The 23,472-nt window shown below is 47.1% G+C and overlaps 1 protein-coding gene across 4 annotated transcripts in view; it reads right to left on the bottom strand.

Moving 5' to 3' along the window:
* Window positions 1-175: 175 nt before the first annotated feature.
* LOC133221314 (uncharacterized) overlaps window positions 176-23,472 on the bottom strand; it is a 43,990-nt gene continuing 20,693 nt past the window's right edge. For 2 of the 4 annotated variants that reach the window (XM_061370097.1, XM_061370098.1), the window contains exons 2-8: window positions 15,093-15,210; window positions 11,757-13,496; window positions 6,514-6,688; window positions 5,561-5,765; window positions 4,500-5,122; window positions 2,712-2,857; window positions 176-1,864 (exon numbers count right to left, since the gene is read on the bottom strand). In XM_061370097.1, the coding sequence (XP_061226081.1) occupies window positions 1,069-1,864; window positions 2,712-2,857; window positions 4,500-5,122; window positions 5,561-5,765; window positions 6,514-6,688; window positions 11,757-13,327 (3,516 nt within the window). In that variant the 5' untranslated portion in view covers window positions 13,328-13,496; window positions 15,093-15,210 and the 3' untranslated portion in view covers window positions 176-1,068. Of the gene's footprint in view, window positions 1,865-2,711; window positions 2,858-4,499; window positions 5,123-5,560; window positions 5,766-6,513; window positions 6,689-11,756; window positions 13,497-15,092; window positions 15,211-18,780; window positions 18,932-23,472 lie in introns of those variants that run through there. The other 2 variants (XM_061370096.1, XM_061370099.1) reach the window with 2 other exon arrangements.

The raw sequence follows: 23,472 nt of genomic DNA, 5'->3' as shown, positions 1-23,472 counted from the left end.
TAGTGAGAGTTAGGGTAGCAGGCTTGTACCATGCTCCCAGGCTCATTAGGAGTAGCCCCTGAATTCTGCCCAGGGAATTAAAGAACAGATGCAGGCACACTGAATACCACCCCCACTAATATATACTCCAGAATACAAATATTGAAGAAACTACCCACCTAAAGTCATTGAAACATAATTATTAAAACCTTTTATATTACTCTACAGTACAATGTAAATTGTTCCTTTGAAATACAATTTTGAAATACACTAGATTACATCATTTAAATAATGGCAAACTTTTAAATTCATTATTAGTGGTAGCAGAGCTATATTTACATAGACTTCTATTTCAGATGCAGTGTTATGTTACAGTCCCTAAGCCAGTTAAATATCAGACTTTCAACAGGGTTATAGTGCTCTTCCACATGTTCTACACACACTTGGGGTATATGTGTCAGAGAACAAGAACTCCTTTCAGTCTTGCTTTTTTTTTTCTGTGTGCATGCAGCTGAATCTGAGCAAATTGATACCTACTTGATTTGGATTAAAGATGAAAGGCCTTTTTTTCAACAAGTATTTTGACTGAATATACAGAGGTGAGTAATGAAAGACAGTCCTTAGGAGTAGCAGCAGAAAACAATTACATCCAACTTGCATCCTCTGTTGCATAATACTGCACCTAATTTTGACCCTGACTTTACCTAATGCTGATGAAATATAGTCAATGGAAACCTCTCTCATGTTGTCAAGACTGGCTTTCAACACAATCCATGCAATGGCAAGCATCATACATCATTCTGCAGTGCAATATTAAGTTAAACTCAGTACTTTCCTCCAGAGATCTGCTCCCTGAGGGAAGCCCACCCCTATGTGTATATTAAAAACAAACAGGTTGTGAGTCCAGAGGCTGGGAGACCAGAATAGGGCTGTGATGCTTGCTTCCAGTGCTGCTCAGAGTCTTCATGGGCCAGGCTCCTCCCTTTGTTGTCCATGGAGCAGAGCAAGATCAAGCCACTGAGGCTCTTGGTGGTCCTCGCACATGGCACTGGTCAAGCCAAGTCTCCCTGCTTGCTGCCCGTGCAGGACTCAGGGCCTGGTGTGAGGGGTGCTGATCATGATGTTGGGCAGTGCGTTGCGCCGCTTCTTCCAGGAGCCCAGCTCCTTTGAGTACCGCCGGATTTGCCTGAACCAGTGGTGAGTCCGTGCCCGGTCGCTGTCCCGGAACACAAATGCCTCCCGCCTGATCTCAATGAGTTCAAAAGTGTCGTCACAGTCGGGGTCAGTGGACACAATGCAATTGCTCAGCCTTAAGGGCTCCCTGAGCAAATGGAACTTCCCATTATTTTTGTCCCTGATGAGTACCAGCACGGCGTCCTTCACGGGCCCTGGCTCAGCTGACTCCAGGCTGGACTCTGACACACGCTTCATGTTCACGAGGAGGAGGACCTGCATGTTCTGGAACTTCAGGGTCTTGCTGCCTTTCTTCACCCACTGGCCATCGGGGGGCTGGGCCAGCTGCAGAGACCCCTCCATCACAAATCTTGTTTCCTCCCGCAGCCAACCTACTGTTTTGAGGGCAGTTTCTCTCATCTCAATGTTGATGACTTCCCTCTTCTTCTTGCTGTCCTGGCGAAAAGATCGGAGGGTCCACATGTTCCCCTCCTGCTTGGTTTTCATGTTGATGTGCTCCAGGTGAGACTCAATGCGGCTCTTGGCCTCCCGCAGGCTGCTGTGATCTGGGTGGTATTCGGTGGTGGCCTTGATGATTCTGCTGAGCAGCAGCGGGTACTTGGTGACTCTTTGCAAAGGGGCCATTAGGAAGGACCTCAAGTTCATTCGCCGCAGTGCTGTGTTGTCATTCTGGGAGACATCAAGGAATATTCTGCAGGGGTTTAAGAAGAAAGAATGAAATGGTAGCTCTTCTGCCAGCAGATGCAGCAATCCTAAATGCAAACGAACAGTATGGTGCTGACAGCTGCTGGGCACTGCAGCCCCCTCTCTGGTTTTAAGAACCTTGAATGTTCTGTCTTCTCAAAGACCTAAGAACAATTTCTGCAACTGTGCTCAGCTCCAGAACAGTGATGAGGTGCTTAGGACACTAGTGCACAGCACCCTAGCAGTCCTCTATTAAATTGTTGTAAAACAACAAGGGTGTGATCTTTATCTGGTACACAGTGATGTAGGCCTAAGGCAGAGACATCATCTTGTATCAGATTACATTAATTGGTAGCTCCTTTCATCATTAGATTACAAAGCACTCTAAACAAGAATTCAGTACATTCAGCCTTTTAAGCTGTTGTAGTGGAAAGAAAGAATGACTCGCCTGACGTTGCCCAATAGGCCGGGGTAGGAATGGGAAACAAATTCAAGTCATGCATGCTTTACACGGTGGCTTTCCCCAGTGGAAATCCAAACTGTGCTCTGGTGCAGGGACTGAGAGCTGCTCTCAGCTGAGTGTTATTTGGTGACAGTTCAGCACAGTGGTCAGCGGGCAAACATTGCTACCACAAAGCACAATAAACAGTTGGGGACCAACTAGCTGTCTCAGTGGAGATATCAAGGATGAGTATCTTCTGGAGAATAAATTATTCTCCTCACAAAGAGAGCAGCAATAACTGGAGAACATTAACATCAAACTTTGATCCAGTTGAGCTGTCCAAGGCTTCACCCTCAGCCTGGTGCCTTCCTGTCCCCAAAGCCTGGAAGAATACGCTCAGCCCTTTTCTCACCTGAGGAGCTCTTTCTCCTTCTCCAGAGCGTTGAGCATATTCACGGAGGAGGACTGCTGAAGACAGTAGGTCTGAAAGGCTGGCAGCATGTTGACAAACTCTAGAAATATTTCACCGATGCACACGGTCATCAGGTCATCATCACCCTGCAAACACGCAATACAGCCCCCACGGGGTTAGTGCAGCAGAGGCACGAGCACAGAGCCTGCATTCAGTCCTATCAGCATGAAGCTACTGCAGGATATGGTGAACACCACACCAAAGGTGCAACTGGGCTCACCCTTCCTTGTGAAAAGGCAATTCCTGCAGGTTTGGGGGTAAGCAGTGTGTGGGGAGGGGAAGGGAAGCTGGGCTTACTGCTTTCTCTTCTACACACCAAAAGCCATCCTTTCTACTTCTGTGGGCTGAGCCAGCTCCCTAGAACAGAGGCTCAAAGGCCAGAGTGAGCCTGCTAGTCAGGAGGGTGTACGAGGGCCCTTCTCGCCAATAGGTCTGCCGTAAGCGTAATGCAGCAGTGCATAAGCTAACAGAGAGAATTTTGGAGCAAACGGGCAGGAGTAACTCAGATAAGAGACATGGCACTCCAACAGTTGCTCCAAGCAACTGGTCTGGCTGGGAAGCAGTCCCTTCAGTACTGGCTACTTTGATGCCTACATGAAAAATAAATTTCATGGTAAATTGTTATCTGATTTCTGGATGTGTAATAAAATAAGAGAATAGTGAGAATCTGGTGCTACATAATGCTCTTAGCTTTGTCGAGGTGTGTGCTGACATGCTCTGCACTCACTACTGAGTTCAGCAGCAAGAGAGGGAGGAGGTCTCTGGCTGCTGGCAGTTTTCTGGTGCAGTACTGAGCTCTGACTGCAAAGGAATCGTGGAAGAGGAGACAGGGAAACCCACAGCTGTTTGTAGAAGCCTTTGTTTCAATAAATTATTCACAGGGCATGTCTGTCTTCGCTGTGCCACATGCATGAGAGTGGTTTTCAAAGTTGCCAGGTTTTGAGATGTGTTGCTCAGTCTGACATGCAGGGTTTCACAAAGGGAGAAGAGGAATGTGTTTCCTAAAGAACAAACCATCTTGGTGAAACTGATACAGCAATAAGTGGGGTTTGGTTTCTTGAAGAAAGGAGGGTGTGGAGCTCATTACATGTCCTTTGCAGAGATTGCTGCCACAGAGCCTTATTTCTGTTTCTCTGCCTTCTGACCACCCTGCTGGTGGGGCAGGAAAGTTCCTTGTGCAAGGCAGGGTGCGTCAGTAGAAGCAACTTACAGCACAGAGCTGTAAAGACCAGTTGTCACTGGAGCAGGGAGCAGTCTGTGCTGCCTGGCCCCACAGCCAGAGTAGAAGCAAGCTGCAGTAAGCTGCAACCCAAGGCAAATATACCTAAGCCAGCCTGAAGTGAGCCAGCTCAGGGTTGCAAGAGCATGGCCTGTAAACCAGACCAAGCTAAGCTCTGTGCCCCTGTGGCTACACTCTTATCAGTGTCCAGGCTAACTGGCTTAAAGCTAACTTTGGTAATGGGCCAGTTAGGTCCTGTTAATGGGATAAAAAAGTTAGACTGCTGATGGCCTGCTAGTGTCAGTGGCATTACCACAGCAGAGAGTGAGGCCAGCAGCTGTGACCTGGCACAGAGCTACTGAAATCACTGGTTTACATAGACCCTACATGGACTAGATAGATGACCAGAACCCAGGAGTCCTACCTCCTGATCCTCTTGACTACCTATGCTGCCTCACTAATAAAAAATCCATTCCTGTCTGGCTCCTCTACAGCATGCAGCATCATACCTGATCAAAGGCCTGATCGATCTCTTCCTGAAGTATCTCCAGGAAGCTCTCATTGAGGTCGATGAGCTCCTGGATGTTGCTGAAGATGCCCAGGAGCTGCTCCTGGCTCAGCAGCCCAGCCGCCTGCATGGGGAGGTAGAACTCCTCTTTGATGATGCGCAGGTCCTCTCCATAGCTGGCCTCTGTGTTGACAAACTCCAGCACAGACTCCTTGCGCTCCGTCCTGCGTTTGCAGCACTTCTCGCAGAGGTCAGCCCGCCTCCGATTGCAGTTCTGCACATCTGTCTCCACTGGGAGGTCTCTTTCTCCACAGTCGGTGCAGGGGCGGTGTGCTTCCCAGGCCTGCAGGGAGCTCAGCATTTCAGATGCCCTGTTTCTCCACTTCCTGGCTGGTGTCTGGCCAATGCCACTATCTGCCCTCTCCACATCCGCTGACTTGGTCTGGGTGGCCTCACTGGGATCCAGGTCATCCTGGACATCATTCACACCAACAACCCCGCTGTCTGTGCTCAGGCTGCTGACATTACTCCAGTGATGTCTGGAGCGAAGGGAGACACGTGGGGTGCAGCGAGTCTCATCAAAGCTGCCACCATGGCCAAGGTTGGCTTTTGCTACCACTGGACCTGAGAACAGACACAAATCATTACAGGCACTGCAAGGTGTACAGAGCTTACTGAGGACCCCAAGCTGGCACAGCCATGACTGGTAAAAGCCCCAGGACAGCAGGCTAGGTCTAATGAAAGCAGGGCTGTAAGCTTTCTCCCTCCTGTTCTGCTGCTATGACGGGTGAGAGTCAGAAGTAACTGCCTCCCAGGTGAAGCCTGGGGCCTGTCATCCCTGCACTGCCGATACCTAGGAACTTACTGAGCTCTCTTTTCCCCTGCCATCTGCCAGGAAGGGACAGAGACACAGCAGAGTAGATCCTGATTTCTTGCACACCTGGGTTAAACCCAGAATGCTTCCCTCTCCCAGGTCAGCAGAATTACTCCATATTTACACTGGCATAGCATGGCTCAGGATCTGTCCTGTCAGCCCCCTCTGAGTGTGCAGAATGTGGGTACCATAGTCTCGCTCCTGCCGGCGCTTCTGTGCGTGCTGCCGTGCTGCAGCTGCAATCTTCAGCTCCAGCTGCTTCCTCTTCACCGAGTCTGTTGGCATGGGGTCACTGAAGTGCGGCCGCAGCCGGCACTCCCGCTGCGCCTTGGCACCATCTGCACTCTCATGGACAATGTTGGAACTGGACCGCCGGCAGCCAGAACTGGGGGTCTGCAAGAAAGGCAAGTGGGTTTGCACCAAGGTGGTGGTCAAAGCGGCCCTGGGTTTGCAGCAGCTGGACTTTAATTGCCAAAGTAGAGAAAAGGAAACTCATCAGTGGTGGGATTGTAAGTGCAGCTCTATTATGCAATCATTAGAAAATCTGACCCCCTAGGTTTCTTGGTCTTGCTGTCTTAACAGCAGGCACCCCTCTCCCTTTGCTGTCGTGTAGCTTTGAGTACAGTGGCTCTGAGAAGCCATGAAGAAGGCAACAGCATAGCCCTGGCTAAGGGCCTAAAGCACGGATGAGCCTGTCCTCAAGGGATCTGAGCTAGCTTGCCTCTACCTGTGAGTGTTTCAGTGCTGCAGGGTCAGAAGGGCCAGCCTCTATGCCTCACCTACATTAGTAGTTTGACCAAATGGGTACTAGGAGGGCATGTCTGATCTTTAGGACAGTGCAGCAGTGAAGGGCTAGTGGCACACTGAAAACCATTAAAGGGTTATTGCTGAACTCGTGCAAGAGATGCAGCAACAGATAGGCTGGGGCACAGAACTGGCTCCTGTTTCATTAACTGTAATAAAAAGGGAACTATAAATGCTTCTAACAGAGTTTAATTGCTTATGGGAGTCAGTGTGATTTCAGATCCCAGGCTCCCAGCCTGACCAGTTCCTACAACAAAGAGGTCCTTTAGATCTTCTGAGAGGTAAGAAAAAGCCCTGAACACATGCCCAAGATAAAAGGGGAATTCCTCTCCCTTACGCTCTCTGCAGGTGGAATGTCGCTGGGTGTCTCATTGCTTGGTTTGTCCTCCCAGGTCTCTGTTGCCATGGACATCGCTGTGGGCTGTTGGCTGTCCTCAGGAGGTGGGAGATCAGCTTCCCTCAGATCACACTGTCCCTTGGAGGGGGATTTGCCAGCAGTCTCAGCATTGCAGCTGCAAGGGAAGAAGCAGACTGATTAACATCACATATGCAGTTCACCTGACGTTCCAGATGAGACAGCACCAAGCCCAGGTTCAAACAATCAGCTGCAATGTTCAGGAAAGGTGCAGGCAGGACTGGTCTGCATGGATGGCCCTACATGTATTTCAGGGCCTCTAAACACAGCTCAGTTATAGCAGTACAAATTGGGTAATTGCACTCATGCCAGCATCAGTCTGGGATATCAAGCCTCAGGTATTCACAAGGCATTTTTTGTGTCCATAAAACATGAGGTTCTCCCACAGAGACCAAAAAACCCTCTTACTAAGTAGGCCATATCCATATTTGCTGCTATTTAAAGAGATGCTGTCAACACAGAAACCATATTGCTCATCTGGAAGAAAATCGCCTGCTAAAAATCGTAATACTTTAAAGAGATTAGAGGATTAAAGGATAAAACCTGCTGAAACCACCAGAAAGATTCCCTTTGCTTTCGGTGAACTCAGGATCAGGCCTTTTGGTGCACTTAAAGAGTCCTCAAAAGATTGCTAGAGTCTGTTGTTCTCACTTAGCAATTCTGGGATGCTCTTATTCATGGCTGTCTGGTGCTAACAAGGGCCTGGCTGGGCTGATACAGGCAGCCTATTCCAGCCCCATGTTTCCCTCTCTGCAGACATCACCACCCCTCCAGCCAGTCTGGTGCAAAACCACTGACTTGACAGGGTACTTGACAGGCTTGTTTGTGATGCTATTTGTGATGCATTTTTCCAACAGACTCTCTAAGACACCTTTTTCCATGCATAATGAAGCCTGCTTGGAAGACTATTAATACTTTGGATTCACTTGATTTTTATGGGCTTGGATTCCTTTAAGAAAGAAAGGTTGTGAGGACTGGATATGGATGTTTGTACATACAGGAAGCCAGTGTCTGGAACATATTTTGGGGTATGCATGTATTTTATGCTTAACAAGAGCCTCCTATGACAAAAATCTACTGTTTCTTATAGGCTTCCCTTGTGAACTTATGCTGATAGGTCATACTGCTAATGTGCGGTTCCAAGTCAGCTATAAGCAAACACAGGAGACAGATGGGCATCTTCCTTACAATGCATGACAGTTGGCTCTGAAAAAAAAACCCATAACCTATACTGAAGTTGCTGAAGAGGGAACGAATCTCCCAGAACACAAACTGGCTCTGTTATCAGGCCAGAAAAGTTGGTTTGCAACTTCCTAGCTGATGCTTTTCCATCTTCCTCTGCTTATGCTTTCAGGCCCCAGCTGACACTACCTGAGTATTTACCAACTTAAAGAGTTTAGCCAGCAACAGCACAGTGCTAACAGCAGGCTCCTGGCTTTCACTTTTTGCTGTGCAAATTCCTGGCCATGTGGATTTGGAAGCATAGCTTGTCTCCTGCAGGCCTTTTCTCTCCAGTCTGTAGAAAGGGGATATCAACATCAGTGCTGTCATGGAGCAGTCTGTAATACAGACTGTACTAGCCCCCTTACAGGGTTGAAGTAAGAGCAGTGCAGGCACACAGCAAGGCTGTGGTCCCACCATGGTAGTGTCCTGCCCTGGTCTGGCTTAAGAGGTTTCTGTCTCCTTCCTTCCTCTCATCCCCAGTCACATTTGTGGTACCACTCCTTCAGCTCTTCCACTGTAGCTCTCTGTGTGGCCATGATCTAAAATCAGCCTTGAAATTATCTGGTTTTACAAAAATATCCTCCCTCATGCATTCGCAGCCAGATCATTTCATGGATGTTGTGTGAAGTGTGAAAAGTTCTGTGGGAGGGAAGGCAGTGATTAAGGAGCAAGAAAGCTCTTGAAGAAAATCTGCCACTGCCAGAAGCCACAATTTTCAAAAGCTCCTCCTGCTCAAACAGCTTCTGGTTGAAACATGCAGAAAGAATGGATCATACTGAGGCAATGGGATGTGTCCAAGGTCAGTAGCAGAGCTCAGAACTGGATCTTCTTGAGCACACCACCTCCCACCATACAGACCATACTCTCAGAGAGCCATTTGTCATTTTTACAGTGCTTCCAGATCATCCACTTAAACATGGGAAGTACTCCACAGTATTATTGCTCCTCTAAATGAAACTGACAGTAGCTCTCTGCTGCTAAGACAGACCAGATGCCACTGCTTATTGTGGTTTCCATAACCCAGAAGGGATATTTATAAAACATCTCCAAACATGACCTGCAGTTGGAATAAGAGCCAATACTACTCAGACAGCTGAGCAGGTGACTGGAGACTTGCAAAATTCAACAACCCTATGACTGGTCAGCTAGAGGTAAGAAAGGCAGCGGTGCAGAAGCAGAGGCACTGGGTGTGCATGATGGAAATGCACATCCTTTCCTTCACGGTCTCTCGGGTTGTACCATTGTCCAGGCCAGCAGTTCTCAGCCCTTTGCATATGTTTCTGACTTTATCTGACCACTGGAAATATTTTGGCAACTCCTTCCCTGCTTGCACCTGCTTTCAGACTTGGAGTCCTCTGCTATGGGAAGCTGTTATTGTACCCACTGTCTTGGTGTCATCCCAAATACACCCCATCACTCTTTTCAGGAAGTCTTCTTTCTTAGTCATGCCCTTTGCTTCCTTTTGCAGGTTTTTGTTGCTACCTTTTTCCCACTTCACAGACAGGAACCCCAGGTCTTTGCATGTCCTTACCCTGAGCAATTTGCTGTTTAAACAATTTCAGAAAGTGGACTATCGATTGAAATGCCTACAGGATTTCCACCTAGATCTCAAAACCCCTTCCCAGCCAGGACTAAGTTAAAGGTATCTAGTGACTTATGAGGGAGCTAAAGGTGCCGTAATTATGAAACTGAAAATTAAATCTTCACTGATGAAATATTAATCCATTTGAATGAGTCTTAAGTAATTAACTATGAATTACTAGGGAGGCAACTAAGTCACCAGACAAAACTGCTTTGTAAAACTGTAACACACAGAACCACTAGAAAGAGAAGACAATTTCAGCTGTCATACTCTGTGATGCTCCAACACAGTATCTCTATCAAAGTCTTGCTGAGCTCAGTATCTGTGGAAATGGGACCAAATCCCCAGCTTTCAGGTCATTTCATTTGAGACTTAGAAAAAAATATGTCCTGGTTGTCAGTGATCATAATTTAGGACTCAAGACATCCAAACAGAAAGTCTCCCACCTCTGCAGTGAGAATCAGCTTGAGTTATAAATGAGTATTTAGGCACATTACAGTCTCAGGTGAAAACAATGGAAAACAGAAATTTCCAGATAAAAGGAAACTGAAATTTCCCACTAGCCAGTAATTTGGCACTGGAACAGATTTGTTTTCCTCCTACTAACCTGAAGAAATGACAATCTTTAGCATTAAATGTTATCACTATGGAAAATAAACAAGCCAGCGTGGTTCCTTCACATGAAACAACCTCTCTGCTACTGGAACCACTGTCATTCACAGTTTTAGATCAGTTTTGATGTTCATAAAATCACGTCATATATTTTGACAAATCCAGCTGGGGAGACTGAACACATTTGCAGGAACAAAACCCACTGCAGACATTAAAAGTACAGAAGCCACACTGAAAACATGGAAGCCTTGGGCAGAAAGTGTTTGGAAGCAGGAATAGTAGTGGGGAAACAAGATCATATGCACTACCCATATCCTGTATACTTTGCTATGCACAAGCCTCGGGTTCCAGGTACTAGTCAAACCTTTCATCTGCATGGAGACGCCTGTTATTATCTTCCATCTTGTGCCGTTCTGTGTATTTCATTTCACACCTGATAAAAATAGCCTACTCAATAAAAGTGGTTGCATACCATAACTCTCATATGTTTCTTCATTGGATTTTCATACTCTAGAACAAAAGCACTGGGTTGGACAGCAGAAGAAATCATTTAGGGCTCCAACACCACCTACTTCCCTTTGGATTAGAAAGTTCCAGAAGTATTTCTACTTGTCACTCTGACTCTGTCTACATGGGCAGCTTCAGTGTCTTTCAGACAACTCTCATTCCTGTGCAGAAGCCACTATCATCTCTAAAACCCAAGTCCAGTCTCTGAGCTCTAGCATTCCAGAAATACCAAGCCAGTGTACAAGACTGATGTCCTGGCATTTCACATACCACATCTGTTGGTGTCAGAAGCAGCCAAGAACCAAGTCAAATGCAATTCTTGGCAAAGCCACTCCTGAAAGACAAGCGTATGGAAACAAACCACTTCACCAACACTTACTCCTCCTTTTCTCATCAGCCTTATCTAGTGATAAGACAGTGACAACTGCCCCAAATTCCTGGCTTTCAGAACTTTTTTCATTCCTGTTGGGCCACCTGCCTGCACAGAAAAGGATCCCCATTTCTTTGGCAGGAGGGAGGTAACAGGACTGCAGGGTCCAAAACCAGAACAGAGAAAGCAGTCCTTGTGAACATCTTACCCAGAGAAGGGGAAAACACTGGAGAAGAAGGAGGAAGGCTTTATGCAAGTATTTTCTGTCACTGCTTACGCTGAGTTGGCAGGAGGGTATTTGCAAGTACTTTCACTCACTGCCTGTGCTGGTCTCCAGAGGGTATTTAGAGACTTGTGGCAGCAGCCTTGCTCTTATTTGTTCGCCAGTTCACTACATACAGGCAGCAAGTAAAAGCACTTGTTGCTGCAGGTAACACTACCTGAACTCATGTCCTACAGTGGTGGGACGGACTGTTTCCAAAAGAATCATTTTAATACTTTATATCTCTCCAATGTTGTTGACCTCTAACAGGTTTAAAAAAAAATGAAAAAAGACATTTCAACAATTTATTACATAAATAAAATGAGTGGAAAACTGTGTGTCAGGACTACTAATGACTGCGTCTTACAGGAGTAAGGTGTACAAAAAGGCAAAGTCTAGATGAAAACTCTTTCTGATGTTCAATCCCATACAAAGATGGAGTTTAAGCTCAACAGCTTAAAGACATGTCCATGTGGCTGTCAGAGCCTCTAAGATGAAAGGCTCTGCCAACAGTATTAATGCTATGGGGAGTTAAATGTACATGTCAGGAGGGAGACCAGATCATTAATAAGGGAACTTCTTTCAGGTGACCCCACAGAGCATGTTACCTTTTCTTAATAAGTTCCAAGGCTGAACCTATGAATTCGTCCTTCATTTTTTGTAGCTTAGCTCCATAGCTGGATAAGTCTGTGGCTTCTAACAGCAGCGATGAACAGCAAGAAGACTGGGCTTCAGAAGCCAGCGACTGCCCTGCAAGGTGGAGGACATCATTTAATTGTCTTGTCTCTCCTTTCTGCTGCTCATCACTGAAGATCTCCTGCCCAGCTCTATGTATCGCTACTGCCTGTAAAGGTGATAGTGGAATAGGGCTAGAGCAAATGGGGACCGGTGATCTATCTGGGCTGCAGATTTGGAAGGTTCTGTCCTTCATGTCAGGGCTGCTCATCCTGAAACCATCCCATGTGTTTGGATATTGGGAAAAGCCAGCAGAGGTGTGGTTTTCATGGAACACATCATCATCATCCTCTGCTGTTACAGCAGCTTCATTTACAGCTTTAGTCCCCAGAACTTCTGGACAGACATTCTTACTGCTCTCCTCCTTCAGGCTCTGGTTTGCAGGCAGACCCTTATTCAAGGAATCCACTGGCCCGCTGCTGCTGGCGGAAGAATTAGCCGCTTTACTTCTTATTTGCTTGAATTCCTCAAAGGTGGGTATGTAAAGCCTCCCTTTGCAGAGGCCTTTCTTGCTCTGTCCCAGTGTAGATTTGACATCTGTTTCCTTACTATATTGTTCTATGGTTTCTGATGTTCTGGATTTGGCCATCTCACGGGTTTCCCTGTCATGCTGAAGGGGCAAACTGGGGGAGCTGTTCTGCCTTCGGACCTGAAGCCTCCTCTGAGCCTCCTGTTTGATGTCTTCTGGACTGACAATCCTGTGTGCAAAACACAGACTCTGCCTCCCTGTGAGGCTGTGCCTGAGAGCAGCGTGTTCCATCAAAACTGTGCAGCAGTTGACAGCACAACCGTTCCTGCACTGCTGGCACACCTGGCATGGAAAAAACTCCCGAGCCATCAGGTCAGGCAGTGCCACTTCTGGACGCAGTGGCTTGCAGAGCTCTGCCACCTTACTATTGTGCAGCCTCAGTTTCTCCTTCAGCTCTTTTTTGGCATCCCCGTGTAGAGCTCTTTCCTCTGCAGAAGGGAAGAGCCACTGAGGCACTTTGGCAAGGGGAGCAAGGAGCACATTCTGTGCTGATCGAGATGTCTGTTTAGCATGGAGAGAAAGGTTCTTCGGGGAGTCTGATGGGCTCTGTGCTGGGGCCACATCCACACAACCTTCTGTCCACTGACTGGTGCCTCTGTAGCGAAAGATGATCTCGTTATCCAGGCTCCGGCAGTGAGAATACAGCCCAGAGTCAGCAACTGTTGCCCACTGAAGGTTCTCCACGCTCCGATACATCCGGTTTTCCACAGGACTGGCCAAAGGTGGCTTGCCTGTGTGGCAGCAGTCTAGAGTGTGGAAGTTCCCAGAAAAAATATGGGTGTCTAGGTTCTTTAGTGGATGCATGCTGTCAACTGAAAAATCCTTTAAGCCATGTTGTGCATAGAGCTGATTATTTTGGCAGCTCAAGATCACCCGGCAGTGTTCCTGTCTCTCATCAACACTGATGTATGTCATAGCAAATGCACATGGAGGCTCTAAGACAGTGGCGTCTAGGGGGAGAGAAGGGAGCTGGGATGTTGCTTAGGTGCCAGTCAGTGTCCACAGACCACAGACAGCAAAGCGTGCTGCCGGGTACTCACACAAGAGAGCTTTCACATGGGTTGAGTCGCCATGCGTAGAAGACCTGTGAATGGAAGGAAAGACGAGTTACTGAAGCAGCCTGGTGATGGCTCACAGGATGCAACAGCAGGTCTGCTTCCAGGGAATGCAGAAGCCAAACACCAACAGCTCAGGTAGAAACAGAGCAGCATAACTAGGAGATGAGCCACGGGGCTTGGGGCAGGGCATCTTTTCCATGTCTAGAAAAGCCAACAGTGGCCTTACACTCCCCATCTGAATTTGGAGAAGCTCATCCTGCCTACCCTTGCAATTCTCCCACAGTAACACTTTCCAACTCTACTGATGAATGCTCAGAAGTGTTTGCTGCAGGCTTAGCTTACTCACACAGCAGCGCTTACAAGAGATTGTAAGCCTCTTTCCCTCAAATGGGGTGCAGACAAGAGTGTGTGGGTTAAGGAGGAGGCTCGGGTGGGAAAGGATGACATGACAGTGTGATCTCCTGGAAGGCTCAAGTAGCAAGGAGGAAGAAGGAGGGTGACTGGTGGTGGTTTTGTCTCACTGCTTTGATGCTTTTCTTTACCCTTTATGGGGTAGATGCATATGATCTAGTGACTGGCAGCCAAGCATTTCCAAGGCCTTTACAGTGCAGAGACAAACATACTTCACAGACTTTCACAAATGCACCCTCCTGACCCCTTAGCAACAGCCCCAAATGATCATCCCCATGACAGCTCAGTAGAGGCCCAGAAAGAAAAGGTGGTTTCCAAGTCTGTTCCTATGATCTGTGTTCAGCATTGTAAGGCCTAAGGGAATGTAAGTGACCAAATCACATGTTCAGAGCAATGCAGAAAATGAAAACCCAAAACTTCAGTTTGGGTAGGCAGGATGAAGTGTCTAAATCATCCTTGGAAGTGGAAAGACCCTCCTTACATTGAACATAGAGACTGCACATTTCTCTTATGAATTCAGGCCTCATGGACTTGCCAGTCACTCAAGATATCAGTGTCTGCTACAGCCCTATGCATTCCCTTCCTTGGCAGCCAGAGGCAAAGGGAATGAGTGAGAGCCACAGGTAAAGGAGAACAAGACTGGCAAGGGATGTGGGGTTCTCCTGAGATTCATAACGGCAACATAGAGCTGGGATGGAGGGGCATCAGTCTGTAATAATAAACCAGGCAAGAACCAACCAGATTGAACACCCAGGAAGAGGTCTTGATAAAGCAAGACAGGACCATGTAAGCTACAGCCCAGACTATGCAGCTGGGTTCTCTCCATGCTGCCAACCATTCAGGCAGCACAGCCGCCTTGACCAGGAGGGGAATGAGAGGCTTGTTACTCCCTGAAGGCTAAGACACCTCAGGCATTTAACCATGTGAGGCACCAGCATACATCTCCCATCTGAGAAGTGTGAGGCTCTGTATTGCCTGGAAGCTAATCTTGGTAACTCACTGGTAGCTTGATTCACCCCTTGCTTAGAGTGGGTCAAGTTAAAATACTTCCCCCGCATTCTCTCTAATCCCAGAGACAAAGGCAAAGCTGTGCCTGTGGATCACTCCAAAATGGACAATATTATTCCTGTCCTCCATAACTGCTAAAATTAAAAATCAAAGCTAGCTCTCAAAGTGTGGCTGTTCTACAAGATGTCACAGGCACTTCTCACCCAGTCTTCTTGTGATGGGGCTGGAGTTCCCCCTTCTTCACGGCTCTGGAGGAGCCCACAGGCGACAGCAGAGAAACATGAGGATCAGGACTTTCTGTGAGCATAGGTTAGAAATGATCTGTCAAGAAAGAGAGAATGAGATGGTGTGAGAGCCAGCCACCGAGTAGAGAACAAGGCTCCTGGTAGTGCTGAAGGGCTCCTGTGAGAAAGTGCTGTTAATGAGAGATGCCATGACCTGTCAGGTTGGTCTGTGATCAGGTCACAGCCATGGGACTAAAAGCTACCATGTACTTTCTCCAATCTGGTTTCAGACCAAATAGAAAGAAAGAACAACCTTTACTGTAGTGAGGGCTGAGAATAAAGTGGTCCTTGCCCAAAGCAGCGAGTTACACATAGTAAGGCCTGAAAAGAAACTAAGACCCGTGTGAGGCAGGTTCGTTTGGCAAACTCTGTGTGTATGCGTGCGAGAGCAAGGAGGCTGGAGAAGAAAGTGCACAGGCAGGGGGGAGAAGCAGTTACGAGAAGAGCAAAGAAGCAGAAGCACAGGAAAACCAGGGTGGGCTATGTTTGTGGCTGCTCCCTTCACCAACAGACAGGGCAGTGCTGAAAATACAACTGACTTGTGTCCTGATGGTCTCTTTTCAGGTGGAAGTCCAGTGCTGGGTCCCGTAGCGCTGACCCTTCTTTGGGCTGCAGGACAGCTACAGTGACAGCAGGTGTGGATGGCAAATCTACCCCTGCATGCTCACACAGAGAGTTTGCATCCCTCCGTTAGGTGGGGAGTGGCTCAACAGCCCCCTTAGCCCCACCGGAGAGCAGAGTCCTGTTTCCCCATCAGGCATGGAAGGTGCCAGTGTTGATGAGCTCCGCCAGGCAGCCCGGAGATGCTGCTGCTGCTTTGCCAGGACAGGATTTTCCACAGGATGTGCGTGCAGCTGCAAGAGTTGCTTTCAGGGCAGGAGGAGCTGCGGCAGAGTAGGGCAGGCAGAGAGTGAGGGACAGAAAGGAGGAGCCAGAAGCAGGTTTGCAGAGCGGAGGACCCAGAGAAGACAGAGAGCAGCCAGAGCCGGCTGTACGAGATGGCAGGAGACATTTCCAGAGGAGGCTGTGCGGTTTGCTGATACACTGGCAGGCACCAAAATTTACTGGATTAAGTGGAGGAAGAGGGGAATTTTCGTTTCAAAATAATTTATTTTAACCTTTGTCGCCCGTCAGAGCTGAGTTTTCTTTCTCTAGAAAGTGACTTTATGTTCTAAGAAAACACTTCAGACATGGGAAAGGCCCTTTGATGCTCTGAGAGCTCAGAGCAGGGGTGCACATGATAGCTTACAGGTGTGCAAGGGGGTTTGGTGCCCTGGCTGGAGTGAGAGGGAGCCTCAAATTGGTGAGCTCCGTTTCACCTCATGCCTGCAAGGCAGCTGTGGAGATCTCATAACAGCCAGCTTGGACAGGAGGAGCACCTTTCTTCCCTGTCACACTACCCTTGAAATAACCATTTCTTTCCTACTAAACTCTTCTAATCTTGCTCATTCCCCCCATGTCACTACCCTGAGGGCTGTAAACAGCAGGTCAGGTAGTGAAGCTTAATTTCACTGAGCACCTAGGCAAACTGCTGCCCAAGTCATGACCTATGTGCTGAAGCGCAGTCCGCTTTCCCTCAGGGACACTTGGCGCAGGAAGAAAGCAGAGATCTCTAAAACAGCAGGTAATTTTGACCTGGCCTGTAACCAGGCAGCACTGAGCCCTTCTCCCTCCTCCCCTTAAGCTTGTACTCCATTCCTCATGGCAAACAGAAAGGACATCATAGTTTCAGCTCAGATGCCTGCATTAGTAGGTCAGTGACACTGTTATAATATAAAGCATGTGTTCACACACTCAATTCTGAATTAATATGACCACAAGCATGTTCTAGGCACTCTGGTGGAGGACAGCACAAGACAGAGACAGAGAAAACCCATCTGAGTTAATATGCTTACGATTCATAAGCTGAAGATGATCTTTCAGCACATCAACCATTGCAGGCTCACAGTACATACAGAATATTTAGCTGCATTCTTGCATGGTCACTGTTGAAGAAACACTGGGAATTACAGCAACACGAAAGAGTTTGTCCTCCCATCACCTTAGAGATATAACTACATCCACTACAGCAGATGATCCCAGTTATGGAAATTAGCAAATGCCAGGGCAATGGAGAGAAGTAAATGCTAATTTCTCAGATGGTAACCGAACTCTGGGTCCTAATTTACCCTTGTCTAAAGGGACACAGCAGTCCTAATGCACATTATGTCCTCTTCCAGTTAAACCAAATAGTGACTCCCCAGTTCTTTGTTGCTCCCCAGTGTACAGGAACGCTGCGAGCTGACGCTACACTCCTTCGTTTACCCATCTGGGTACTTCCAGGCAGTCCTGTCCATGCTTCCCCAAAGCTAGGGCTTTATTTTAGTACAGCAATCCTCCAGGCCAATGCTAACTTATTCCATGCCAAATAGCATAAAGGAGCTTAGTGTTGGCTGCTGCTGTGAAAATGGCACATCACTGCTCTTCAATCACATTCTCTGTGCTATCTTTGCCTATTCCCTGGCTCAGGGACTGAAAAGCTCCTGGTGGTTATGAGCCTCGTGCCTTAAGTGAGCATAAGACTAAAGGCAACGTGTGCTCAGTTTATTTTCTACCATGTGATTCTCTTTAATCAACTTCTCATCCACTACTCTGATAAGTGCCTGTTTGGAGACTTGCCACTAGCCTTCATTTTCATGAAAAATCCCCCCCAAGAACTTACTTCTCAAGGATTAAAGCTTGAAGAATAAACTATTCCTTCCTATATACCTAAGAACTGTTCTGCTTGGTTGACCTTCTTAGCAAAGCACCAGACCAAGTGGCAGGAGGAAGAACCAGTCAAGCACAGGATAAGTTGTTCAGGTCATGTCCAAGGACTCCAGAGACACCAGGACAAGGGACCATAGGTCTTCACAAGGCATCAGAAAAGAGGCCACCAAATCTGACAGGGCTGAGTAGGTTTGCCAGTGCTGCTTCAAGGAGTTCACTGCAGCAAGATTTGGTCGATAGACTTGTCAAACAGGAAAGCTTGTTCCCTGAGATGGTGGAGAGCAACTTGCTGTTGTCTGGCCTCTCCTGCCTTGATCAGAGAGATCAAGTGAGTCTGGTACATTTTCGACTTTCCACATTTACATCATCTCAGTCACAAGGAAATTAACTTCTGAGTCATGGTCATCACACCAAACTCCTGTTTCCAGAGAAGGGGAGTAATCTTACTCCATCATGAAATAAGAGATTAAATTAACCTTCGGGTCTTATTCTAATTTCTCTGCATTGGGTTTTGCAAATTGCACAACTGAACAGAGGATGATTTATTCTGGAATACAGTCTCCCTTTTATTTCAGAGATCTAACCAGCTAGAGGGATGTGAACGGCACATTTCAAAGAGCTGCACAAAGGATTTCAGCAAGCTATACTATACTGCTGTGAGTTTTTTATTATCTGATAAAGAAAACCTCATGGACAGAGCATGATCTGTCTACCTCTGTGTCATGCACACCACTTCAGCTGCTTAGCAAATACCAGCAATCTCAAAGGAAAGAATTTGAGATACATCTATGTTTTCAAGTTAAACATTAACAGGAAAAATAAAAGTGCCTTGGCTGTGTTTGCCGTCTTAGCTACTTACTTAACCAGAGCTGTGCTGCAGGAACTAGTCAATGCAGTAGGAAGATTAGGTGACTGTGGTTTATTTCTTGGGGGTTTTTTTTTGTTTGTTCTTGAAGCTGAAACAGGAGAGAGGCTTATACAGAGTATGTTAATTGCAGCAGGAGAGGTACAGCCAAAGTAGTTACCTAAACCAGTATAATTTCCTGGGTTTCTTTTCCTTCCTAGGACAAAAACCTGAGCTTAACTTCTCTTGAGTTTACTGTATTACCACTGTTCTCACTGTCTACTCCATGACATAAATCAAGATTGCTAACAAGAGGAAGAACTGCTATACTGGTTTCAAAACTAAGTAATACAGAGAAAACCATAACCTCTATAGGCTGTTCATTGTATTTATAGTTCTTGTATATAAGCATGGACCACATTTCAGAGACAGCTTGGCATGGGGAACAAAGTCTGTCTTGAAACTCTAAAGATCCAGTGCAGCTCAGGGTTCAGGTGGTTGCTGAGAGCACAGGCAACAGCATTAAATTTCTGCTGTGCAATAAGCTGCTTGTCTTGTCACACAGAATCATAGAATAGAACCACAGAATCGCTTAGGTTGGAAAAGACCTTTATGATCATCAAGTCCAACCGTTAACCCAGCACTGCCAAGTCCACTACTAACCCATGTCCCTAACTGCCATGTCTGTATGTCTTTTAAATACCTCCAGGGATGGTGACTCAACCACTTCCCTGGGCAGCCTGTCCCAATGCTTGACAACCCTTTTACTGAATAAACTTTTCCTAATATCCAATCTAAATCTCCCCTGGTGCAACTTGAGGCCATTTCCTCCTGTCCTATCGCCTGTTACTTGGGAGAAGAGACTGGCCCCCACCTCACTACAATCTCATTTTCCTCCTTTCACATCTCTTTTTATTTTTTTCCCCCCACTTCCCCAATTCTTCCTCCATCTCACTGCATTCAGCACAAGTTTACACAGCCCATCTGTGGTTGCTGCTTAACAGGTACCATTTCTGAACCATTACCACCATTACCATTGTCTGAAGAAAAAGAACTGGTCTTGGCCATTGTCAGGGCTGACTGATCAGAGCAGCCCAAAGGTATACATATGCCAGCCAGATTTACCAGAGAAGAATCTATCCACATTATCTGTTGATTGTCATGGGAACATCCTGCTATGGTACACCAGGACGAGTGTAGGCATCACTTCATGTGAAGTTCTATTTTGGTCAGATTGGCTTTTAAGTAGTCTCAAGGCAGTGGAAAAGCTAATCATAAAACTTTGTAGAATCACTTAAGGTCTTAAGCATTCTTGTCTCCCTTTCTGTGGGGTTATTAAGCTATTTGGGAGCTTTGCTTTATTGACATGGAAGGTTTAACCTGAGAAGGCCTACTGCTCCACACATCTGTGCACTTGGCAGCAGTGCCTTTGATGAATTTTTCTCAGCAGCTTCTCCTTGTGTCACAGCATGGTTTTCTCCTTGTGTTTGTCCTTCAGAAAGGCTGTAACAACATGATACTTCCAGCCTACCTTGAAGGGAGGGCATTCTAGCACAGTAATTTGAGGCAGTCTACTTTTCAAGGTGATCGTTCCCTCTTGATTCCTTGCTTTGGAAAAGGGTATCCCCTTTTGCTTCACTAATGCACCACTCAAATCTCTCCAGCAATACTGCTCCAACAGTCATGCTGGCAGTTCAGCAGGGGGAATGGAGTTTGCGAGGACCAGCATTCACCTTGCAATGAAAGAGGGCTTAGTATGTTGGTTACTCTGACCTGGAGACACCAGTGTGAAGCCCTCATCATGCACCACAGGAGATGGCATCATTCACCATCTGCTAGACTTCTAGTGAGTCAACACCCTGGTTGGCCACAAAGTTCCTTTGGATGACTCTTCAGGAGGATGAAAGTCCTATTTGCAATAAAATCCTCTCCTGGGACAGATCACCCACAGACCTATGAACCTGTAGGGTGCATCTCATTGATAGCTCCTGCACTTGTCAACACCATGAGCCACCCTGTTCCCCTCTTACAGGTGGTGAAAGAGCCCATCAGGCCTGTTTTAAAACCATGCAGTCAATGCTTCGACTTGAGATAGCTGATGCTCAGAAGCCAGGTGGCTTCCCCTGTCCTGTGTACACACCATGAACCAAGCATTCCCATGCTTTTGGGTCATGCAGAGCAGATCTTGCTCACCACCCACCTTGGTCTTGCCATACACACACAACAAGCATTATTCGACTCATAAGGAACTGACATGAGCTGAGCACAGCCTCCAGACCTGCTTCATATCTGCCTCCAAGCTCCCTGACTCAGACACAAACCTGAGCAAACCTGAGCCAGGAAAACCTATACAGCCCCCTGTGAAATACTGAAAGTACAAGGCCCTACATGAACCCACTTTACAAGCCTGGCACCTCTACTCCTCCTTCAAATTCTTACTCTTCATAGATAGGAATTTTGCATTCAACACTGTCCCACATGACATCCTTGTCTCTAAATTGGAGAGACATCAATCTGATAGACAGACCACTCGGTGAATAAAGAACTGGCTGGATGGCAGCATGCAAAGAGTTGTGGTCAATGGCTCAATGTCCAGCTGGAGACCAGTAACGAGTGGTGTCCCTCAGGGATCGGTGTTGGGACTGGTCTTGTTCAACATCTTTGTCACTGACATGGACAGTGGGATTGAGTGCGCCCTCAGCAAATTTGCTGATGACACCAAGCTGTGTGGTTCAGTTGATACGCTGGAGGGAAGGAATGCCATCCAGAGGGACCTTGACACGCTTGTGAGGTGGGCTGATGCCAACCTCATGAATTTTAACCATGACAAGTGCAAGGTCCTACACCTGGGTTGGAGCAATCCCAGGCACAGCTACAGGCTGGGCAGAGAAGAGATTCAGAGCAGCCCTGAGGAGAAGGACTTGGAGGTGTTGGTTGATAAGAAAATGAACATGAGCCGGCTTCAGTGTGCGCTTGCAGCCCAGAAAGCCAACCGTATCCTGGGCTGCATCAAAAGGAGTGTGACCAGCAGGTCAAAGGAGGTGATCCTGCCCCTCTGCTCTGCTCTCGTGAGACCTCACTTGGAGTATTGTGTGCAGTTCTGGTGTCCTCAACATAAAAAGGACATGGAACTGTTGGAACAAGTCCAGAGGAGGGCCACGAGGATGATCGGGGACTGGAGCACCTCCCATATGAAGATAGGCTGAGAAAGTTGGGGCTGTTCATCCTGGAGAAGAGAAGGCTGCATGGAGACCTCATAGCAGCCTTCCAGTATCTGAAGGGGGCCTATAAGGATGCTGGAGAGGGACTCTTCATTAGGGACTGTAGTGATAGGACAAGGGGTAACTGAATAAAACTTAAACAGGGGAAGTTTAGATTTGATATAAGGAGGAAATTCTTTCCTGTTAGGGTGGTGAGGCACTGGAATAGGTTGCCCAGGGAAGTTGTGAATGCTCCATCCCTGGTGGTGTTCAAAGCCAGGTTGGATGAGGCCTTGGGTGACATGGTTTAGCGTGAGGTGTCCCTGACCATGGCAAGGGTATTGGAACTTGATGATCTTAAGGTCCTTTCCAACCCTAACTATTCTATGATTCTATATAACATCAGCACTAACTGCAGAAAATGGCTGCAATATGGCTACAAGTGAATTTATTATTCCTAGAGGGGGTGGTGAGGAGCAGCAGGCAATAAAGGTCAAGGCTCTGACTTAAAGCTCAGCTCCAGCAAAGGGTCCAACATCAGCTGTAACTTCCCAGTGCCAGCTCCAGACCGCTCTCCACCTTCCAGGTGACAAAGGTTGCATCCCTGGCCAACCACGCCAACTCTCAGTCAGTTACTAGACATGCCTTTGTGAGGCAGCCCAGTAGAGCCAGCCTAGCGGCCTGTCCCCAGCAGTGATCAGCAGCAGATGATTCTGGAAAGACCAGACAGAGCATGTCTGCAGCAGGTAGCTAATGAGGTGTGGAACTGTGTATCAGGTCATCTAAAATCATCTTTATCCTCTGCATGTATTTCATGACGGCAGAGGGGACAGTGCAAAAAAATGCAGGCAGCATGCTGGGTTAGGTGAATATGACAACTGAGAGACAGAAGTAAATCAAGCCAGTAGCTGCAAAGACCTGGCAACTCTTTCCACTTGCAGCATGTGATTAAGATCAACAGACCCTTCACCTAAGCACTCAGCTGAATGTTTTCTCCTTATATGCACTAAAGATCAGCTTTTCAACTCACAGTTTTCACTTGCTCTCTGGCAAAAAGAAGCAAAAAGCCAAATCACACTAAATGGGGAAAAAAAACCAAACAGTCTTTTTTTTTAAACATTACAATTTGACCCATGATTTAATCTCATAATGCGTAGGGTGTGAGCCATGTTGCTGGATTTTTCCATGGTGGAAATAATCCTGGCCTGATTAACAATACATGACCAACAGGTAACACAGAAACACAGCTTTCCCCATGTCCTGTTACGTTGCCCTCACCAGTCCCAGGAAGACAACAGAAAAGAGTTGGACCATCAGGGTTGCTGAAGGAATTCCTAATTCCTTCTTCTAAGATTAGATTAAACTTCAAAATGCACAGGGCAGAGGAAAGAAATCACACATGAATTCTAAGAATACAGTGTATGTCAAAAAGTTTCTGCTCCCTTCCTTGCACCAGGAAGACATATTTTGCAGCACAGCCATAAACCTCAAACTTTGAGCACACTAG

This window comes from Neopsephotus bourkii, unplaced genomic scaffold (genome assembly GCF_033783945.1).
Source record: "Neopsephotus bourkii isolate Nb327-2 ecotype Australia unplaced genomic scaffold, CSIRO-AGI_Nbou_v1 NB_1526, whole genome shotgun sequence".
NCBI classification, from domain to species: domain Eukaryota; kingdom Metazoa; phylum Chordata; class Aves; order Psittaciformes; family Psittacidae; genus Neopsephotus; species Neopsephotus bourkii.
Note: the sequence above shows the minus strand (reverse complement) of the source record. Positions and strands in the feature narration are given on the sequence as shown.